Raw genomic sequence first — 23358 nt, 5'->3', positions numbered from 1 at the left:
CTTTCCGTACTCACTGTATGCACTTACTCGCACTGTTGTAAGTAGACTTCAGCCTATTCCAGTGAATGGAGTTAGTGTTCTGTGATGGCAGCCAGAGGATGAGTCTTGTAACGATTACAGTGACCCTATTTTATTAATCCCTCTCTGACATGGGACGTAGGTGTACATCACTGGTCAGGTGCAAGTATACAAAAAAGACTCATCAGCTGAGCTCTCTCCATTCACAGCAAGAGCAGGCAGTATTTTACAGCTGACACCTGCCTGTAACTATTGTAATCACACCCTGTGATTTTCCGTTTTTCATTTTTTCCTCCCTTTCTTCCTAGAGACATCACTTTTTTATTTTCCTGTCAATATAGCGGTATGAGGGCTTGTTTTTTGGGGGACAAGTTGAGTGATATCATTCATTTTGCCCCATATTGTACTGGAAAATAGGGAAAAAATTCCAAGTGTGGTGAAGTTGCAAAAAAAAAAAAAAAATGCAATTCCACAATGTTTTTTGGATTTTATTTTCCATGGTCACTATATGGTACAACTGACCTGGCAGTATGATTCCCCAGGTCAGTACGAGTTTGTAGACACCAAACATGTATAGCCTTTTTTTTGTTTGTTTTTTAAGTGGTGAACAAAAAAAAGAAAGAAAAGAATTGTGCTTTCTTTCAAGACCGACCCCGCTTCAAAGGAAAGTACACGACCTATGATGTACCAGTACATCATAGATCCTAAAGTTGTTAAAAAAAACCCCAAAAACCTTATTTTTTTTTATTATTTTAAGGCGCGAAAATAGAACAACTGGAAAATGACAATGAAACAAAAAAAAAAATCATAAAAACCATGGGAAGACCGTTCAAAAAATTGCAGGACAAAATTTGTTGGAAAAAACGCTTAGGAACACCTGAGTTTTTGAAGCCTCTTCTGCTTGGAAATATATTTGCCTGAGATTAAAAGATGTCCCGTGCACATACCCTAAGGACAAAATCATGTCACATTTGCTATTGTTTTATCACCTTGCCTCTCAAAAAAGTGGAATTAAAAGTGATTAAGAACTCATAAGTGCCCGAAAATACAATGGATGAAAACTACTGCTCATCTCCAAACTTAAAAGCCCCCACATTGCTCCATCAACAGGAGTAAAAAAAAAAGTCACAACTTTTTTCAAGTTTACAAATGTAGTATGTGATTAAAAAAACATATAAACTCTAAAAATACAATAGTACTGACCAGAGTAATAAAGTTGATGTTATATTTACTGAATAGTGAACATCGTGACAAAAACCTCAATAAACAGTGGTGATATTGCTGGTTTTCTCTTTCAATTCTACCACAAAGAATTTTTCCTCTGCTTTTCAGTATTTTTATGTGTTCCCAAATCAGATGAGAGGAGCTCAGAAAAAAGGAAGATAAGAGTCAGGCCGGTTTCACACTTGCGTTGTTTTTACGCAAACAGAATCCGTCACTAATGTAGTACAGTTCATTTATTTACAGTTGAAGCTAGACACCATGCGGGTTGTGTGTTTCATGCAGTGTCCACATGATGTCGCGCTTCCACTGTAAATAAATTAACTGTACTGTATGTGTGACGGAACCCGTCTCCGTTAAAACAACGCAAGTGTGAAACGGCCCTAACAAAGCTCTCCCACCCCCATAGGTGTAAGGCTATGTGTGCACTTTGCGTTTTTTTTCTGCGTTTTGGCTGAGTTTACAACTGCACTGTGTCATTGACAAAATGCGTGCGTTCTGATTCCCCAGCAAAGTCTATGAGAATCATGCAAAATCTGTGCGCACGATGCTTTTTGATTGACAAAAATTTGTCAAAAACCCATGCGTTTGAAGAAGCAACATGTCAATTGTTTTTGCCATTTTGGCTGCGTTCTACACCCATTGAAATCAATGAGTTGCAGAAAAACGCTGCCAAAATGTTAAGCAGTGCGCTTGCATTGCATTATTGTTGCAATCCGCATGTTTTTTTAACATAACAAAGGCAGTTCTTTCGTCTTTCTCTCTGTCTGTCGGTCGGTCTCTCTCTATCTCTATGTCTCTATCTCTCTTTCTGTCCATGTCGGTCTCTCCCTCCCACCCCCTCTCTCATACTCACCGATCCATGATCACCGGCGCGGCGCTGCATGGCGTTCTCACTGTGGCAGCTTCTTCTCTTTTGAAAATGCAAGCCGCTCATTAATCCATCTCGTATTCCCAGCTTCCCCCGCCCTCCGGCGTCTATGATTGGTTGCAGTCAGACACGCCCCCACGCTCAGTGACAGCTGTCTCACTGCAACCAATCACAGCTGCCGGTGGGCGTGTCTATATCGAGCAGTAAAAAAATAAATAAATTATTGAAAAAAAAAAACAAAAAAAACGTGTGGTCAAAAAACGTGTGGTCCCCCAAATTTGGATACAAGCCAAAGAAAAGCCACATGGCTGAAGGCTGGTATTCTCAGGATGGGGAGCTCAACGTTATGGGGAGCCCCCCAGCCTAGTAATTTTAGCCAGCAGCCGCCCGGAATTGCCGCATCCATTAGATGCGACAGTCCCGGGACTCTACCTGGCTCATCCCGAATTGCCCTGGTGCGGTGGCAAACGGGGTAATAAGGAGTTAATGGCAGCAGCCCATAGCTGCCACTAAGTCCTAGGTTAATCATGGCAGGTGTCTTCCCGAAATATCTTCCATGATTAACCTGTAAGTTAAAGAAAATAAACACACACATCCAAAAAATCCTTTATTTGGAATGAAAGACAAAAAAACACCCTATTTCACCACTTTAATAACCCCTCAAAAACACCTCCAGGTCCGACGTAATCCACGCAAGGTCCCAGGACGCTTTCAGCTCTGTTACATCGGAAGCTGACAGGAGCGGCAGTAGAACACTGCCGATCCAGTCAGCTCCATGCAGCAACTGAAGTGAGTAGCGCGATCAGCTGTGCTGTCACTGTGGTTACTCGCGGCCACCGCTCTCAGGTGGAGGACTGCAGCTGTGGCCGCGAGTAACCTGAGTGAAAGCACAGCTAATCGCCCGGCTCACTGAAGTCACTCAGGGGATTTGAGATCACAGTTGAGTCCTTCACGTGTGACCAGAATTCAAACCGCGGCACACTGTTCTACTGCCGCTCCTGTCAGCTTCCGATGTAGCCGCGCAATCACAATGAAGTCGGGTGAAGTTCATCCGAGTTCATTCTGATCACGCGGCACTGTGTCGCAGCCAGCCATGCTCTTTTTGACAGTGCGGTCCCACTCGGCTCTGCTGCAAGTCTATGGCAATGCTGCAGAGCCGAGTGGGACCGTACTGTCAAAAATGTGCGTTCAGGATGCTTTTCCCACTCGGTTTATGGCAGAGAAAGCATCCAGAATGCATGAATTTTCCAGGAATGTGCGCACGTTGCGTTCTGCCGAATGTGTCTCAGAACGCAGCTTTTTCGGCTGCGTTCTGAGACGCACAGGCAGTGAATTACATGCTGCGGAATTGAACGCAAAATGCGCAAATGGTCTAACACCGAGGCTACAGAAATTATTGGTGCAAAATTGTCCCCCCAAAACTGAAATTGATTCACACAGAAGATTAATGAGGACTTATCCCCTTTGCACACTAAGGCCCTTTGTGCACACTGCGTTTTATACCGCAGTTTTGCTTCAGAAAATGTTCATAACCTTGCTGCAGTCCTTCCCCAGCAAAACCGATGGTAAAAAAAAAAATGCTGTGCGCACTCTGCGGTTTTTCTACCAACAGGTTTTGCTGCATGTTTTCTGCAGCAAAAAGAATGTGCATGTCACTTCTTTTCCGCAGGTAACTGCGGTTTTTGCCATAGATAATGGTCAAAAATTGCAGGGAACAACTTGCGAAAAAAACGCGGCAATACCGCGGCAAAAATGCATGCGGTTTTCGGGTGCGGTTTGCTGCGTTTTCTTTGCCGCAGGTGCGGTAATCTTTCAGAGGGTCCAGAATTTTCTTAAGAAAATTCCATTTTCTAGTGTGCACAGGGCCTAACACCTTATGTTCAATCACTCAGACCCTGTATTATGATTATGTACAGGGATCTAAAGCAAGCACTATCAATCACCATAAGGGGGAATGGAAGATGGTCATTGAGGGGGTGGAACAATGCACCCAAGACCTCGTTTATATCTAATATATAAAGCTGAATGTGTGTATGTATGTATGTATGTATGTATGTATGTATGTATGTATGTATGTATGTAGGCAGGTAGGTATGTATGTATGTATGTATGTATGCGTGTGTGTGTGTGTCTGCTAAAGGAATCCGCACTGTTGCATTTACAATCACAAAAGTTAGCGCAGACACTCCATTTGACTCAGGGAACGTCATAGACTATATTTTGATGGGAAAATATAACCCCGCGCTTTACAGTTACTCTCCAAAAACCTGCTTACAATAAAGTGAATGGAGCTAGGAGCTACAGGGCATTAATAGGAGCTGTGATTGGTTGCTATAGGAACAAAGGAAATTGTTAGTATAAGAAGCTTATGTGTGAGGTAATATGATTTCGGTGGAGAGACAGACAGACAGACAGGGAAAGAGACAGACAGGGAAAGAGACAGAGACAGACAGACAGACAAAGAGACAGACAGAAAAAGACAGACAGACAAAGAGACAGAGAAACAGAGACAAACATACAGGTAGAGAAACAGACAGACACACAGAGATACACAGAGAGATAGAAAGAGACAGAGACAGACACTGATCGAGACAGACAGACACACAGATAGACAGACACCGAGAAAGACAGACAGAGAGAGACAGACAGAGACAGAGAGACAGACAGATAAAGAAAGACACAAATAGATACAGAGACAGACAGGGAAATATACAGACAGGGAAAGAGACAGACAGACATAAGCAGACAGGCCAAGAGACAGACAGAGATAGAGAGACAGATAGAGAGACAGACAGAGACAGAGAGACTGACAGAGACTGGGAAAGAGACAGAGAAACAGTTACTATCCCGGGCAACCCCAAGTACTACAGCTAGTATGTAATAAAATTGGTTTTCTTTGCAACACATTTGATAAAATTTACAGTACAAGGTTGATTATTTAAGGCGGCTATTTTCTCTATATGAAGGTCTAAATAGTTCAGTTTAGGAGGTGGCAGACCCCCTTTAATAAAACCCGAATGTAAAACTGCTTCTACTTCCCATTGTGTAATGTTACATCATATTGATATGATTGGATCTCAACATTTAGACCGCTCAGTCAAAAAGTGATGCCACAAAATAGCTATAGGCCTGAAAGGAAAAACAATCAAATAATGAACCTTAAGAAAAAATTCATGAAAAGGATAGTAAAACAGGCTTCCTGGAATGGATATGATGTTAAAAATGAAAGTATTCTGTAGAAAATGAAAAAACCCCAGATAATTTATTCAATCTGCAACCAACACAAATAGGGAGGTCGTAATAGGGCTCAAACATCATTGGAAAATGGTTGTGAGCGAAAGATAAAGAGAAGCAGAAGGATATCTGATCTGAACCTGATAATCAGGCGATGGTAATAGGGCCTGAATCACTGACAGCAATTGGATAAACCAGTGAAACAGCAATTTAATTGGTTTATGGGTCAGTGGGGAATCACAAAAGCAGCAGAAGGGCAAAGGAACAAGATACTGTCAGAGGAGAAACACTCAGAAACTGCAGGGGGTCTATAAAGAAGGGGATTACTGTAGATGAATTATCTGTGCCCTTATGTCAATATGTAAGTCGACACTAAAGATAATGCGTACAGTCTAGGCTACATTATACATATATAAGGCTATGTGCACACACTGCGTCTTTTTGACGCTGCGTTTTTGTGCGTTTTTGGCGGCTAAAAACGCACAAAAACGCACCTGCGTCGAAAAAACGCGGCAAAAAACGCACGCGTTTTGCCGCGATTTGGTGCGTTTTTTTGCTGCGTTTTGCTGCGTTTTTGCTCACTGCGTCTTTATGCGTTTTTTATCAGTGAACAAAAAAAAAAGGTCTGATGTCATTTCCTTCTTCAATGTGTTCTTCATTCTCCACTAGTGTATGCAGAAGAGCAGACAGCTGCAGAACTACAAGGCTCAGCATATTCCATCCAATAGTGTATGCAGGAGAGCAGACAGCAGCTGCAGAACTACAAGGCTCAGCATGCTCCATCCAGGACTATATGCTTGAGGGAGAGTCAGGGGGAGCAGACCTACAAGGCTCAGCATCCTCCTTCCAGGACTGTATGCAGGATTTCTTTGCCCCCCCCCAAACAAAAAAAATGACGTGGGCTTCGCCATATTTTTGTATACTAGCCGAGTACAGCAGGCAGGTACGGGCTGCCACCAACCCCCAGCTGCCTATTTGTACCCGGCTGCGAACCAAAAATATAGGGAAGCCCTTTTTTTTTAAATTATTTCATGAATTTCATGAAATAATTTAAAAAAAAAAATGACGTGAGCTTCGCCCAATTTTTGAGTCCAGCCGGGTACAACTAGGCAGCTGGGGATTGGAATCCACAGTGCAGGGTGCCCATGCTTTCTGGGCACCCCCGCTGTGAATTGCAGTCCCGCAGCCACCCCAGAAAATGGCGCTTTCATAGAAGCGCCATCTTCTGGCGCTGTATCCAACTCTTCCAGCTGCCCTGAAGCCGGGTGGCTAGCTAGGTAATAATGGAGTTAGGGCTAGCTGTATCTTTATCAGCTAGCCCTAAGCCCGAAATTCATGGTGTCACGCCAATATTAGACATGGCCACCATGAATTTCTAGTAAAGATAAAAAAAAACACAACACAGAAAAATATTTTTATTAGAAATAAAACACAACACAATTAGTGACTCCATCTTTATTGAAATAAAGAACCCCCCCTCCGCAGTAATCCTGGGTCAGGGTCCCGCGCCGTCCAATCAGGATCCAATATCATCTGATCGGTTTGCTGGAAGGCAAAGCGATCAGATGATGTGTCAGGATCAAGTGCCTGAATCCCATCACACATCAGCTGATTGTATAAAAGCCGATTATACAATCAGCTGATGCATCGGTGCAAAAAAAAAAATAAAAAAAATAATACTCACTTATGTGCTGATTACCGGCAGCTCCTGGAGCGATGGGGCGGGAGTCTGATCCCGTCCGATCGCTGCAGCAGCTGCCGGTAATCAGGGATGAAGTCTCCTGACGCATCCGCTGATACCGGCCGGGCGCCCGCGTCACCGCGATACTTACGATCACCTGATGCGTCAGGTGACTGCGTCAGGTGATCCATCGCCAGGTCCTGCATCCATCGGAGGGTTACCGGCCGTCTGCACACAGCCGGAGCGGGGGTGGCGATACCGTGAGAGGAGATGGGAGCGGGCATGGCCCCGGGAGGCTGCAGACAGGTGAGTATAACTTTTTTTTTTCTACTGTTAACTTTTGTTTTCGCAGCCGCTTCCACCTCCTGCCTGTACATGGCGCCGCACGGCAGCTGACATGCACAGGACGGGAGGTGGACGCAGCGGTGACGGTACCGGGAGGATTCACGCTTCTGTATATACTGACAGAAGGAATCCTCTTCCTGTACACGTCACTTTACTACCCACCTCCTGCGTTTATAGCTGCGTTTTTGGTCTTAGAAACGCACCAAAACGCAGCTATTTGCGTTTCTCATTGCGTCTTTCAACATCCCATTGAACTCAATGGATGAAAAGCGCAGTAAAAAACGCGGGAATAATTGACATGCTGCGTTTTTGTGGCACCACAAAAACGCAGCTGAAAAAAAACAGGTGTGTGGACAGCAAAAATGAAAACTCATAGACTTTGCTGGGGAAGCAAAGTCATGCAGTTTTGAGGCCAAAAACGCACCCGAAAAACGCGCAAAAAACGCACTGTGTGCACATAGCCTTAGGCTATGTGCACACAGTGCGTTTTTTGCGGCGTTTATCGGGTACGTTTTTGGCCTCAAAACTGCATGACTTTGCTTCCCCAGCAAAGTCTATGAGTTTTCATTTTTGCTGTCCGCACACAACTTTTTTTTTTTAAGCTGCGTTTTTAAGCTTTAAAAAAAAAAAATGGACATGTCAATTCTTTCCTGCGTTTTTCCCCCATGCAATGCATTGGAAAAACGCAGAGATCAAAAACGCAGCAAAACGCAGGCAAAAACGCACCAAATGCGTTTTTTGCCGCGGGTGCGTTTTTGTGCAATTTTAGCAGCCAAAAACGCAGCATCATAAAAACGCAGCGTGTCGACATAGCCTAAATCGGAACATATGAAGAAGTTGTCTTTAAAGGGGTTTTCCATTTTTAGAAAAAAGTGGACCCCAAATTGTTTCCAGAATGTAAAATAATAGAGGCCGATAGTAGCCCACCCTCCACTGCTCACATCACCAAGCTCAGATACACTGCACATTTAAAGCTTTCTGGTCTAATTTGTCACTGTGTAAGAACTAGACTTTATTGACAAATATACAATACTTCACTGTATGGATCCATAGAATTAGCTTTAAAGGGAATGTGTCAATAAGATCAACCCCACGAACATTTCTTTTTTTTAAAGTGAAGGCATCATTAAAAAAAAAAAACAATTTAAAAAATAAAACATTAATGCTTCAATTTTAAAGAAAAATATTGAAAACCTTTTTTTTTTTTAACAGGTATAAAATATGAAAAATGATTTAAAAAATTTTGAAAATGTTCTACTTTTAAACCCTTCACCACAAGGCAATAAGGGCTATAACTGTTTTGATGTTTCTGTCAATGTAGCAGTATGAGGGCTTGTTTTTTGCGGGACCAGTACTACTTTCTAAATAAACCATTCGTTTTACCACATATTGTACTGGAAAACGGGAACACAATTCCAAGTGCAGTAAAATTTCATTAAAAAAAAGTGCAATGCTACAATTTTTTTAATATTTTTTGTTTATCATGTTCTCTATATGGTAAAATTGAGATGGTATTATGATTCGTGTTTATGTTATTGACTACAGTGGATAAGTCATTACAGACTGACTTTTGATGGAGGTGGCAATACCAACAGTACTATCTACAAAAAATGCAGTAAAAATAGAGTAAAATGAAGTATATACGGCAAAACAGTGTAAGTAAAAATGTAAGTTAGAAAAATCATCTGAATGTTGTAGGCAACATCAAAGACTAATCACTTACGGGCTTTGATCATAGCGTCTCCAGTTTTAAGAGGGGAATTGCAGATCTGGAGTCTCAAAAGGGGCATAAAAGAACCAAGTGAGGTACAAAGGGGAAGAGAGGAAGAAGAGTAACTTATTGAGAAGAGAAAAGAATTCAGGAAGCTATCCCTGGGGAAAGGCTTTCAAAGAGAGTCCTACAAAGAAGACGGCCATGCCAAGGAGAGAACATTTCAAGAAGATATGAGGTGGCATAACAAGGAGGCACTAAATAGATGCTAATGAGATGATGACTGCAGATAGACACCTTAAGGGGCCTTTACACTAAACAACTTACCAGCAATCCCAACAACGATACAACCTGATAGGGATCGCTGGTAAGTTGCTAGGAGGTTGCTGGTGAGAGGTCACACAGTCAGACGCTCCAGCAATCCCACCAGCAACCTGACCTGGCAGGGATCGCTGGAGCATCGCTACACAGGTTGCTGGTGAACTGTCACCAGCAACCAGTGACCAGCCCCCAGCCAGCAGCGACGCAATGAAGCGATGCTGCGCTTGGTAACTAAGGTAAATATCGGGTAACCAACCCAATATTTACCTTGGTTACCAGCGCACGCAGCTACACGTGCAGAGAGCAGGGAGCAGCGCACACTGCTTAGCGCTGGCTCCCTGGTCTCCTAGCTACAGTACACATCGGGTTAATTACCCGATGTGTACTCTGCTACATGTGCAAGGAGCAGGAGCCAGCACTGACAGTGAGAGCGGCGGAGGCTGGTAACGAAGGTAAATATCGGGTAACCAAGGACAGGGCTTCTTGGTTACCTGATGTTTACCGTGGTTACCAGTGTCCGCAGAAGCCGGCTCCTGCTGCCTGCACATTTAAGTCCCCTTTACACACTGAGACTTTCTAGCGATCATGCTGCACAGCGGGAAACAAAAGACCAAAGAATGGTCCTGAACAATTTGTAGCAATCAGCAACTTCACAGCAGGGGCCAGGTCGCTGATGTGTTTCACACACTGCAATGTCGCTAGGGAGGTCGCTATTACGTCACAAAACCGGTGACGTTACAGCGATGTCGTTTGCGATGTTGCAGTGTGTAAAGCCACCTTTAGTGTGCTGGGCTTTAGTAACTATGATATAGTGGAAACTGTAAGCTTAAAGAAGTTTTCCCATAAACAAAGGTAATTTCAATCAATATATATTAGAAAAGTAATAATTTCCAAAATTGCACGTATTTAAAATGTTCCTGTGCTGAGATAATCTTATAAATGTGTCCCTACTGTGTAATGGCCGTGTCTGACTATACAGGGACCTGGTCTGATCATACCACAGCTCCTGGGCCGGGGAGGAAAGAAAAAAGTATATAAAAATTACAGCACACAAATTATTCTTTCTTTGGAGGTAAAACATTTTTTAAAAACCGGCAGGGAAATATTTCACCTGTGATCCTGTGCTGTAATGTCTTTATATTCTATTTTGCATCCTTCTCCCTGCCCAGGAGATGTGGTAAGATCAGACCAGGTCCCAGTACGGTCAGACACGGCCATTACACAGCAGGGACACATATACAGTGGGTATGGAAAGTATTCAGACCCCTTTACATTTTTCACTCTTTGTTACATTGCAACCATTTGGTAAATGCAAAAAAGTTTTTTTTTTCCTCATTAAAGGTACACTCTGCACCCCATCTTGACAAAAAAAACAGAAATGTAGAAACTTTTCCAAATGTATTAAACAAGAAAAACTGAAAAATCTCATGGTCATAAATAAGTATTCAGACCCTTTGTTCAGTATTGAGTAGATGCACCCTTTTGAGCTAGTACAGCCATGAGTCTTCTTGAGAATGATGCAACAAGTTTTTCACACCTGGATTTGGGGATCCTCTGCCATTCTTCCTTGCAGATCCTCTCCAGTTCCGTCAAGTTGGATGGTGAACGTTGGTGGACAGCCATTTTCAGGTCTCTCTAGAGATGGTCAATTGGGTTTAGGTCAGGGCTCTGGCTGGGCCAGTCAAGAATGGTCACAGAGTTGTTCTGAAGCCACTCCTTTGTTATTTTAGCTGTGTGCTTAGGGTCATTGTCTTGTTGGTAGGTGAACCTTCGGCTAGGTCTGAGGTGCAGAGTACTCTGGAAGAGGTTTTCTTCCAGAATATCTGTGTACTGGGCTGCATTTATCTTTCCTTCTATTGCAACCAGTCATCCTGTCTCTGCAGCTGAAAACACCCCCATAGCATGATGCTGCCACCACCATGTTTTACTGTTGGGATTGTATAGGGCAGGTGATGAGCAGTGCCTGGTTATCTCCCCACATAACGCTTAGAATTATCACCAAAAAGTTCTATCTTTGTCTCCTCAGACCAGAGAATCTTATTTCTCATAATGTGGGAGTCCTTCATGTGTTTTTTTGCAAACTATGCGGGCTTTCATATGTCTTGCACTGATGAGAGCCTTCCATCGGGCCACTCTGCCATAAAGGCCCAACTGGTGGAGGGCTGTAGTGATAGTTAACTTTGTGGAACTTTCTCCCATCTCCCTACTGCATCTCTGGCGCTCAGCCAGTGATCTTGGGGTTCTTCTTTACCTCTCTCATCAAGGCTCTTCTCCCACAATTGCTCAGTTTGGCTGGACGGCCAGGTCAAGGCAGAGTTCTGGTGGTCACAAACTTCTTCCATTTAAGGATTATGGAGGCCACTGTGCTCTTAGGGACCTTGAGTACTGCAGAAATTCTTTGTAACCTTGGCCAGATCTGTGCCTTGCCACAATTCTGTCTCTGAGCTCCTCGGGCAGTTCCTTTGATCTCACGATTCTCATTTGGTCTGACTTGCACTGTGAGCTGTGAGGTCTTATATAGACAGGTGTGTCTTTCCAAATCGAGTGCTATCAGTTTAATTAAACACAGCTGGACGCCAATGAAGGAGTAGAACTATCTCAAGGAGGATCACAAGGAAATGGACAGCTTGCGACTTAAATATGAGTGTCTGAGCAAAGGGTCTGAATACTTATGACCATGTGATATTTCAGGGTTTTTTTGTTTAATAAATTTGCAAAAATTCCAATATTTGTTTTTTTCTATAAAGATGGGGTGCAGAGTGTACATTAATGAGAAAAAAAATGAACTTTTTTGAATTTACCAAATGGCTGCAATGAAACAGTGAAAAATTTAAAGGGGTATGAATACTTTCCGCACCCACTGTATAAGATTATCTCAGCATAGGAACATTTTTTGTAATCAAGTCCAGTTGTGGAACTTATTAGTATTCAAAGATCTATTAAGTAAAATCAACTTTAAAATTAACTTTGTTCTTGGCAAAACCCTTTAAGGAATGTCTCTGTATTGTAATATTGTAATCATTTTGTTATCTATCTCATCAATTGTACACTGTTCATTAGATTCAGGTGTAAATTGAATCTTATTATACACTTTTGTTGCTGTGTTTTCTGTGCTGACTGTCCCCTAGCCACCAGGTAAGGATATTGTTATTGTGCGATATTGTTATCTGGTGATATTGGTAACATTTCCTGACATTGTATTCTTGTCATGTAATATACAGTGTGTCCATCCATATCCTGTCCACCGCCATTAACTTGAGAACGACGGCAGCTATAGGCATAGAAGTGGTGTCTAGGTATAGTAAAGTAGCATGTGCTATGCAATGAAACCACCTCTAGCGCCACCTGGTGGAAAACAACGGAGTTAGCATTTTTATCTCGAAAACGGAACGAGAAAAAAAAATGAATTACAAAGTTGTAGGGCATCATCAATTCAATACGAATCGACACCTTGCATACAGATATGTTATGATATGAAACCCATGAGGCCCCCAAAACATTGAATGCTGGTCACGCATATGGCGCTCATTTAACTTTGATGCTCAAAGTGGCCACTGTCAGCTGCAATGCACATCTGGACTCTAGACAGCATACTGTATATTGCTGCACGTTGTGCAATATGGTAGGCGACACGTTTGCACAAGCATCTGTGATATGTCGTCATAGATCCTGCAATGTTGGTGGAGGAGTCGTATACACCTGTTGTTTGATGTGACCTCACAGAAAGAAGTCCAATAGGGTCAGGTCAGGTGAGCGTGGAGGCCACTCCACACAGCCACCATACCCAATGACTTGTAGGAAGGTCTCCATGAGGTATCGCTTCACATCCGCAGCTTTGCGAGTTTTACACGTTCTAATCATAGCATTTCTGTATGTAAGGTGTCGATTTGTATTGAATTGATGATGCCCTACAACTTTGTAATTCACTTTTTTTCTCTATCTCGTTCCGTTTTTGAGATAAAAATGCTAACTGTTGTTTTCTACCAGGTGACGCTATATATAGGTGGTTTCATTGCGTAGCGCATAGATACTTTACTATACCTAGACACCACTTCTATGCCTATAGCTGCCGCCGTTCTCAAGTTAATGGCGGTGGACAGGATATGGGTGGACACACTGTATGTATTGTTTCCAGTAATATTTCTTACAGGCACACATCATCATTCTCCTTTACCTGTAGTTGTAGGAATTGAACTTCTGGCTTTCTCTTAACAAGACCTTGTAAAGATTTAACACTTGTGTTCGACTTGAAGATGCCATTTTTTTTCTTCAAATAATACAGAGGTTTTGTCACAGAAATTCTGACATAGGATCAGAGGAGATTTTCTGTGCAGGGAAAAAAATATTAAACATAAATGAGTTAGAATGAAATGAACATTTAAATAAAACATCTAGGAAAGTCTCCATCAGTCGGTATTATGTACTGTTAAAATGTGTTAAAAAAGGTTCCTATTTAAAGCTTGAGGGGAACTGTTGTAAGGCCGAGATACCAGCTACTTACAATGACCTGATTGTAACTATATCTGTGACATGACAGATCTGCGATGATCATGATGGCCTCTAAATAATTACACAGGGGGAGGTTCTGTACACCATTGCCCAAGCTTCTTCATGATTGGGGGTGCCGATAGGGTTCATAGTGGTGCAGCCCTAATGAAGGCAGGGCTTAGGAGATCACCAAAATGACTGTAGATTGCAATACAGAAGATCTGCTTTCTACACCATCTTGCACCTTAATTTTTAAATTGTTTTTGTCTCCGTTTTGTGTGTCATGCTTTAAAGAAAGTTGTTTTTGTATAGAAACTTCCTAGAATTGACATCATTAGGTGCAGATTACGTGTTTTTGGTGCGTTTCCACCACCTAAATGCACCAAAAACACGTGTGTCTTTTACCTGCTGATTTTCTGAATCTCATACAAGTCTACGGCCTTGGCTCCACTTGCATTTTACACAGATGAGCGCAATCTGATAAAATCTTGAATTGCTTTCGCACCAGTGTAAAACTATGAGGCAGTATCCATCTGCGACTTTATTCTCATTCCATGTCATAGCATGCGGTGTTTGGCAGCGATTCTCGGCTCACACGCACCCATACGAGCCTATGGGAGCGTGTGAAGCATCACACTGCACTCGCATGTCATCCGACCGCAGTGCGATATATACAGAGACAGGCTGGGGAGGAGATGGAGAGAAAGTCCCCCGCCTCTCTTCTGCAGCTGTGATCTGATTGCAAGACCAGATCACAGTTGCACGATCCTCGGCTTACACTCGCAGCAGAAAATCATTAGCATATCGCTTTGAATGTTCTCAGATCGTAAGCATTAAGCAAGTGAAGCCGAGACCTAAGGGTACTTTCACACTTGCGTTGTTTTCCTTCCGTTACAATCCGCCCTTTTGGAAAACAGCGGAATCCGTTAACGGATTCCGCTGTTTCCCCATAGACTTGTATGGTTGACGGATTGTGCCAAAAGGACCTGCGTTGCTTCCGCTGGGCGACGCTCCATTGCTTCCGCCCAGTGGGAGGAACGCAGCTTGTAACGTTGTTTTGAGCAGCGGAATCCTCAGGATTTCACTGCGCTTGCTCTTTTTTTTTTAAATCACAAACGTTATTTTGTCTCGCGGTGGCCGAACGTTCAGCTGAGCGTCCGCCTGCCGGCAAGTGACAGCGCTCAGCTGAGCGCCCGCCCGCCGGCATGCCCGCCATCCGGCAAGTGACAGCGCTCAGCTGAGCTCCCGCCGGCATGCTCGGCCGCCGGCAAGTGACAGCGCTCAGCTGATCGTTCACAATAGTCTGCTGCTGGTAAAAACTGTAAAGAAGAAAAAAAAATAAATAAAAAAAAACCAACAAACTTTCAGTTGTTTTGTACGATCTGTAGCATCCGTAACACAACGCAATGCTACGGAAGCCGTCCAACGCAAGTGTGAAACTAGCCTAAAAGAAAACTGAGCATTTTTGCAAGAGATACTGACATGCTGTGGCTTGAGAAGCATTAAAAAGAAGCACAGGGGCAGGAGATTTCTATCACATCCACTTTGCTGGAACTGGAAACTGCAGCGTTTTGAAAACAGCAAAAATATGCAGAGTAAAAAACGCGAATAACACGAATAGTGGAACGTCCCCTAATTTTTTGCTGACTCGTCTCTGAGAAAATGTACTAGTGATCAAAAAGTCATATTTACCCGCTAAAGGGCAGTAAGAACAAACTACAGCTCGCAACGTTAAGAAACAAGCCCATACACAGCTCCATCAACAAAGAAAATAGGTTACGAGTCTCAGAAAATGGGAACAGAAATCCCATTTGTATTTATTTTAAGTGCTTGATTTTTTTTAGGAAAGCAATAATAATAAAACTATTCAAGATTTATATTTCTATTAGGCCTCATTCAGTGTTGCGCATAAGAGTTCTGTGTTTTTAATGGATACAACACATACACATTATAGTCTATGAGGGTTATAGTCTATGAGGGTTATAGTCTATGGGGCTTGTTCACATGTCCATGTATTTTCGCAAACCATATGTCTGTTAAAAATACATGGACATGTGTCCGTATTTGGCCAGTATCATGGATGACAAGGGCCAATACAAAGCTACGATCAGTGAAAAACATGCACAGCACACAGATGGCATCGGTACAATCTGTGTGCTGTCCATATTTACAGTTGGTATGGAAAGTATTCACACCCCTTTAAATTTTTTCACTCTGTTTCTCATGATTCTCATTTGGTCTGACTTGCACTGTGCGCTGTGAGGTCTTCTATAGACAGGTGTGTGCCTTTCCAAATCAAGTCCTATCAGTTTAATTAAACGTAACTGGACTCCAATAAAGGAGTAGGACCATCTCAGGCCTCTGTCACACGTTCGTGCCTCCGGTACGTGCTTGTCAGTTTTCTCATGTACCGGAGACACGTACACACATGGACCTATGTATTCCGAATGTTTTGGACACACGTAAGTATTTTAAAACGGAACGTGTGTCCATTCTGTACTTACGTGTGTTTCTCACGCTGACATGTCAGTTTTTCTCCGGCATCACGGGTGTCACACGGCCCGCACCTGTACCACACGGATGTAGTGTGGATGTGGTCCCGTGTGACATGCGCCGGAAAAACACGTGTCATTATTTTAAAATAAAAAAACACATACTCACCTCCATAAGCCTTGCAGAATCTTCCGCTCCAAACAGTTGCTGGCGACCGCCGCTCGTTATGAGCGTGTTATGGAGGTGGGCGTGCTGTCACGGTCACTGATCTCTGCCCCTCTGCTCGGCCAGAAGCAGCATCAGCGGGGAGTGGGCAGGGCTGGAGCCGAAGATCAGAACCCTGGACAGCAGCAAGGACCACGTGAGTATGCAAATTACTGGTTCTCCGTGTGTTATCACGGATAGCACACGTAGAACACATGTGGACCGCACGTACCAGAGACACGGACTTAACACAAGCAACACGGAGAAAATACGTGTCTCGTGGCACGTGCGTGATTTTCACGTATGTGTGAGAGAGGCCTCAAGGAGGATCACAAGGAAATGGACAGCATGTGACTTAAATATGAGCGTCTGAGAAAGGGTCTGAATACTTATGACCATGTTATATTTCAGTTTTTCTTGTTTAAAACATTCGCAAAAATTTCTACTTTTGTTTTTTTCTGTTAAGATGGGGTGCAGAGTGTACATTAATGAGAAAAAAAAATGTACTTTTATGAATTTACCAAATGGCTGCAATGAACCAAAGAGTGAAAAATTTAAAGGGGTCTGAATACTTTCTGTACCCACTGTAATATGGCGACGGATAAGAGAAGCTTTGTCATTTATTCATTTATAGAAAAACACTGATGACACACTACTGGAAAAAACTGATACACAGACCATACGCTGATGACACTGATGGTAAAAACTGATACACGGACCGTACACTGATGACATCCTGATGACACCCCCGCGCTACAGCGGGTGTCACCACAGTGACTTCACAGGTCACGTTCATCAGAGTTCATTGGGAACTCCAATGACCTCTTGAATGTCACTGCACACACACTGCTTGATCAATACTCGCCTGTCCTTGACGAAGCTGTGCCCACAATGCTTTGGCCTCCAGCTCCTCAGTGCAGTGAATAATCAATGAATATAATGAGCCGGGGGGTAAGGAGCCGAAGAAAACAGCGCTGAATACAGGTGAATATAGAAAATCTTATTATTTCAAAGACCTGTGTTTTTTCCGGTACATGTCACACTGATTTCACACGTATGCAAACACAGATGTCACACGTATGATCATACCCATGCGTGTGGCTTGTACCTGATCAAACATGGACGTCTGAAAGGGGCCAAATGGTAAAAACAGACACATGGACCAAACACTGATAATTCAAAACACTGATGACACCGCTACCATTTTTTTAAGTACTTATAATCAGTGTGTCATTAGTGTTTGGTCAGTGTGTCTGTTGTTACCATCAGTATGTCATCAGTGTACGGTGTGTGTGTCAGGGTATACCATCAGTGTTTGGTCAGTGCAGTGCGTCAGTTTTTATCATCAGTGTGTTTTCATGCGTTTCCGCAGCGTTTTGAACTGCAGCGTTTTAAAGCCAAAATGCATGCGTTTTGATTTCCAGGCAAAGTTTATGGGAAATTGGGATTTCTTGTGTGCACAATGCTGTTAAAAACGCTGCGTTAAATTTGCCAAAATCTCTGCATTTGAAGAAGCAGCATGTCAATTGTTCTTGCCATTTTGGCAGCGTTTTGCTAACATTGAAGTCAATAATGATCTAAACGCATCCTTAATTCAATTTCTAGCGTTTTGTTTGTTTTTTTTTCACACACAAATATTTTGATTTGATGTTTGCAATAAGATCAAATGACTGCAGAGGTTGCTCTCAAACCTGGAAAACCCCTTCAACACGTATAGCCGGCATTCTCACCCTTTTAACTCGTGTAGCCGGCATTCTTACCCTTTTAACTCGTATAGCCGGCATTCTCACCCTTTTAACTCGTGTAGCCGGCATTCTCACCCTTTTAACTCGTGTAGCCGGCATTCTCACCCTTTTAACTCGTGCAGCCAGCATTCTAACCCCTTTAACTCGTGTAGCCAGCATTCTCATACATTTAACTCGTGTAGCCGGCATTCTTACCCTTTTAACTCGTATAGCCGGCATTCTCACCCTTTTAACTCGTATAGCCGGCATTCTCACCCTTTTAACTCGTATAGCCGGCATTCTCACCCTTTTAACTCGTGTAGCCGGCATTCTCACCCTTTTAACTCTTGTAGCCGGCATTCTCACCCTTTTAACTCTTGTAGCCGGCATTCTCACCCTTTTAACTCGTGTAGCCGGCATTCTCACCCTTTTAACTCGTGTAGCCAGCATTCTAACCCCTTTAACTCGTGTAGCCAGCATTCTAACCCCTTTAACTCGTATAGCCGCCTTTCTCACCCCTTTATCATGTGTAGCCGACATTCTCGGTGAATCTGGTGTGTACTAGGCCCCACCACAATGTCATAAGGCCTACTAAGCCCTAAAGCTACCGGGGTCACTCTAGACTGCATAGGTCCCCAATTCCAGTCCTCAAGGGCCGCCAACAGTGCATATTTTCAGGATTTCCTTAGTATTGCACAGGTGATAATTTAATCACCTGCACAGTTGATGATTCCAACACCCATGCAATGCTAAGGAAATCCTGAAAACATGCACTGTTGGCGGCCCTCGAGGACTGGAGTTTGGCAACCCTGCTCTAGAGGACCAGAATAGAGCTGGACCAAATCAGTCATCCATGACAACCAATTGATACTTTCAATATTCAAAGGGCCTTTAAAAATGAGAGGGAAATGCTTCTTTTATGAATGTTTCTGCACAGCCCGGGTTGTATCTCCCGCATAATCTGCGCCCTGGTGTGAACACGCTCTTATTATGGTAACTGTGAAACCTCTTGACATGGCGGAATTGTCAGCCGCGTAGATGGGTGCGGCAGATGGCACAAAGGGTATTAGTTGGGAGAGCAGGGCTCAGCTGCCATTGCTGGGAGCCTCAGGGCCCAGACCCCCCTGACCAAAACTGCTGCTGACATGTGAAAGGCTTCCTGAAAGTGCAGTGACAATGTGAACCCAGGTAAGGTACAGACTGGGACCACAGGGGGCTGTACTGGGCTACACTGCAGAGACCCCATACCAGGAGGGCAGAGGCCTGTGCTGTCATGTGCGCAGCCTGCGCTGTGTGTGCAGGACACTCACTCTGCTCCGGGAGGTGATGGGGGATCCTGGGAAGGAAAGGACCTTGGATGATGTCACAGTCATATGATCAGTCACGTGTGTGGGAGGAGTCTGACTGCAGCTGGAGGAGGGTCATATGTAAATAGGCTCATGTGTTGCGTGCACATACAGATTACAGCAGAGCAGACAGTGCGGAGTACAATGTGTGTCTATAAAAGGCATAGAGAAAGCTGTGTGTAGTGCACACTGGGGCAGACATACCATATCTGCAGCCACACAGGGGCCCAAGAAGTGTGGGGCCACTACCACAAAAAAAGCAGGACCTGTGCATCACTCAACTGAAGAGCCCTCCCTCCCCTGTGCTCCTAAGTGCGTAGCTTCAGTTACATTGCACAGGTGTACAGTGCCATACATTGCTAGTTGCATTGTACAGCTCTGTGTGATACATTGTACAGTGTCTTACATTAAATAGTTATATTATACAGTTTTGTGTGGAACAGCGTAGTTACATGGTTTATTGTGCGTCATACATTGTACAGTTACATTATATAGTGTGTGTGATACATTGTACAGTTACATTATATAGTGTGTGTGATACATTGTACAGTTACATTATATAGTGTGTGTGATACATTGTACAGTTACATTATATAGTGTGTGTGATACATTGTACAGTTACATTATATAGTGTGTGTGATACATTGTACAGTTACATTATATAGTGTGTGTGATACATTGTACAGTTACATTATATAGTGTGTGTGATACATTGTACAGTTACATTATATAGTGTGTGTGATACATTGTACAGTTGCATTATACGTATACTGTGCGTTTCATACATTATACACTGTGTGATGCATTGTACAGTAACATACACTGTGCGTTTTATACATTATACAGTGTGTGTGATACTTTATACAGTTGCATTATATAGTGTGGGATACATTGTACAGTTACATTATACAGTGTGCGTTTCATACATTGTACAGTATGTTACATTATAGTTATATTGTACAGTGTGTAATACATTGTAGTTACATTGTACAATGTGTGTTACATTATAGTTATATTGCACAGTGTGTAATACATTGTAGTTACATTGTACAGTGTGTGTTACATTATAGTTATATTGTACAGTGTGTAATACATTGTAGTTACATTGTACAGTGTGTGTTACATTATAGTTATATTGCACAGTGTGTAATACATTGTAGTTACATTGTACAGTGTGTGTTACATTATAGTTATATTGTACAGTGTGTAATACATTGTAGTTACATTGTACAATGTGTGTTACATTATAGTTATATTGCACAGTGTGTAATACATTGTAGTTACATTGTACAGTGTGTGTTACATTATAGTTATATTGTACAGTGTGTAATACATTGTAGTTACATTGTACAGTGTGTGTTACATTATAGTTATATTGCACAGTGTGTAATACATTGTAGTTACATTGTACAGTGTGTGTTACATTATAGTTATATTGCACAGTGTGTAATACATTGTAGTTACATTGTACAGTGTGTGTTACATTATAGTTATATTGCAGTGTGTAATACATTGTATTTACATTGTACAGTGTGTGTTACATTATAGTTATATTGTACAGTGTGTAATACATTGTAGTTACATTGTACAGTGTGTGTTACATTATAGTTATATTGTACAGTGTGTAATACATTGTAGTTACATTGTACAGTGTGTGTTACATAGTTATATTGCACAGTGTGTAATACATTGTAGTTACATTGTACAATGTGTGTTACATTATAGTTATATTGTACAGTGTGTAATACATTGTAGTTAAATTGTACAGTGTGTGTTACATTATAGTTATATTGTACAGTGTGTAATACATTGTAGTTACATTGTACAGTGTGTAATACATTGTAGTTACATTGTACAGTGGGTGATACATTGTAGTTACATTGCACGGTGTGTGATACATTGTAGTTACATTGTACAGTGTGTGTGTGATACATTGTAGTTACATTGTACAGTGTGTGATACATTGTAGTTACATTGTACAGTGTGTGTTACATTAGTTATATTGTACAGTGTGTAATACATTGTAGTTACATTGTACAGTGTGTGATACATTGTAGTTACATTGTACAGTGTGTTACATTATAGTTATATTGTACAGTGTCTGATACATTGTATAGTTACATAGTACAGAGTGTGTGGTACATTGTGCAGTTATATTGTACAGTGTCTGTGTTTCAAACATTGTACAGTTGTATTTATCATACACTGTAGTTACACTGCACAGCTGTATCATACACTGTAGTTACACTGCACAGCTGTATCATACATTGTACTCTGCACAGCTGTATCATACATTGTAGTTACACTGCACAGCTTTATCATACATTGTAGTTACACTGCACAGCTGTATCATACACTGTAGTTACACTGCACAGCTGTATCATACACTGTAGTTACACTGCACTGCTTTATCATACATTGTAGTTACACTGCACAGCTTTATCATACATTGTAGTTACACTGCACAGCTGTATCATACATTGTAGTTACTCTGCACAGCTGTATCATACACTGTACTCTGCACAGCTGTATCATACACTGTACTCTGCACAGCTGTATCACACACTGTAGTTACACTGCACAGCTGTATCACACACTGTACTCTGCACAGCTGTATCATACACTGTAGTTACACTGCACAGCTGTATCATACACTGTAGTTACACTGCACAGCTGTATCATACACTGTAGTTACACTGCACAGCTAAATCATACACTGTAGTTACACTGCACAGATTTATCATACATTGTAGTTACACTGCACAGCTGTATTATACACTGTAGTTACTTTGCACAGCTGTATCACACACTGTAGTTACACTGCACAGCTGTATCACACACTGTAGTTACACTGCACAGGTGTATCATACACTGTAGTTACACTGCACAGCTGTATCATACACTGTAGTTACACTGCACAGCTGTATCATACATTGTACTCGGCACAGCTGTATCATACACTGTAGTTACCCTGCACAGCTGTATCATACATTGTAGTTACACTGCACAGCTGTATCATACATTGTAGTTACCCTGCACAGCTGTATCATACACTGTAGTTACACTGCACAGCTTTATCATACATTGTAGTTACACTGCACAGCTGTATCATACACTGTAGTTACACTGCACAGCTTTATCATACATTGTAGTTACACTGCACAGCTGTATCATACATTGTAGTTACTTTGCACAGCTGTATCATACATTGTACTCGGCACAGCTGTATCATACATTGTAGTTACACTGCACAGCTGTATCATACACTGTAGTTACTCTGCACAGCTGTATCATACACTGTACTCTGCACAGCTGTATCACACACTGTAGTTACACTGCACAGCTGTATCACACACTGTACACTGCACAGCTGTATCACACACTACTCTGCACAGCTGTATCACACACTGTACTCTGCACAGCTGTATCACACACTGTAGTTACACTGCACAGCTGTATCACACACTACTCTGCACAGCTGTATCACACACTGTACTCTGCACAGCTGTATCACACACTGTACTCTGCACAGCTGTATCACAAACTGTACTCTGCACAGCTGTATCATACACTGTACTCTGCACAGCTGTATCACACACTGTAGTTACACTGCACAGCTGTATCACACACTGTACACTGCACAGCTGTATCACACACTACTCTGCACAGCTGTATCACACACTGTACTCTGCACAGCTGTA

General features: G+C 42.4%; 2 protein-coding genes across 2 annotated transcripts in view; one reads left to right on the top strand and one right to left on the bottom strand.

Annotated features, from left to right (window-relative positions):
- The window catches only part of LYRM4 (LYR motif containing 4), a 216065-nt gene extending 196344 nt beyond the window's left edge, over window positions 1-19721 (bottom strand). The window contains exons 1-2 of the mRNA XM_075316469.1: window positions 19622-19721; window positions 13577-13728 (exon numbers count right to left, since the gene is read on the bottom strand). Of these exons, the coding sequence (XP_075172584.1) occupies window positions 13577-13662 (86 nt within the window). The 5' untranslated portion in view covers window positions 13663-13728; window positions 19622-19721. The remainder of the gene's footprint in view (window positions 1-13576; window positions 13729-19621) is intronic.
- FARS2 (phenylalanyl-tRNA synthetase 2, mitochondrial) overlaps window positions 19481-23358 on the top strand; it is a 581883-nt gene continuing 578005 nt past the window's right edge. Inside the window, exon 1 of the mRNA XM_075316468.1 lies at window positions 19481-19499. The gene's annotated coding sequence lies outside the window, so the exon portion shown is untranslated. The remainder of the gene's footprint in view (window positions 19500-23358) is intronic.

Source organism: Anomaloglossus baeobatrachus, chromosome 6 (assembly GCF_048569485.1).
Source record: "Anomaloglossus baeobatrachus isolate aAnoBae1 chromosome 6, aAnoBae1.hap1, whole genome shotgun sequence".
Classification (NCBI taxonomy): Eukaryota; Metazoa; Chordata; class Amphibia; order Anura; family Aromobatidae; genus Anomaloglossus; species Anomaloglossus baeobatrachus.
Note: the sequence above shows the minus strand (reverse complement) of the source record. Positions and strands in the feature narration are given on the sequence as shown.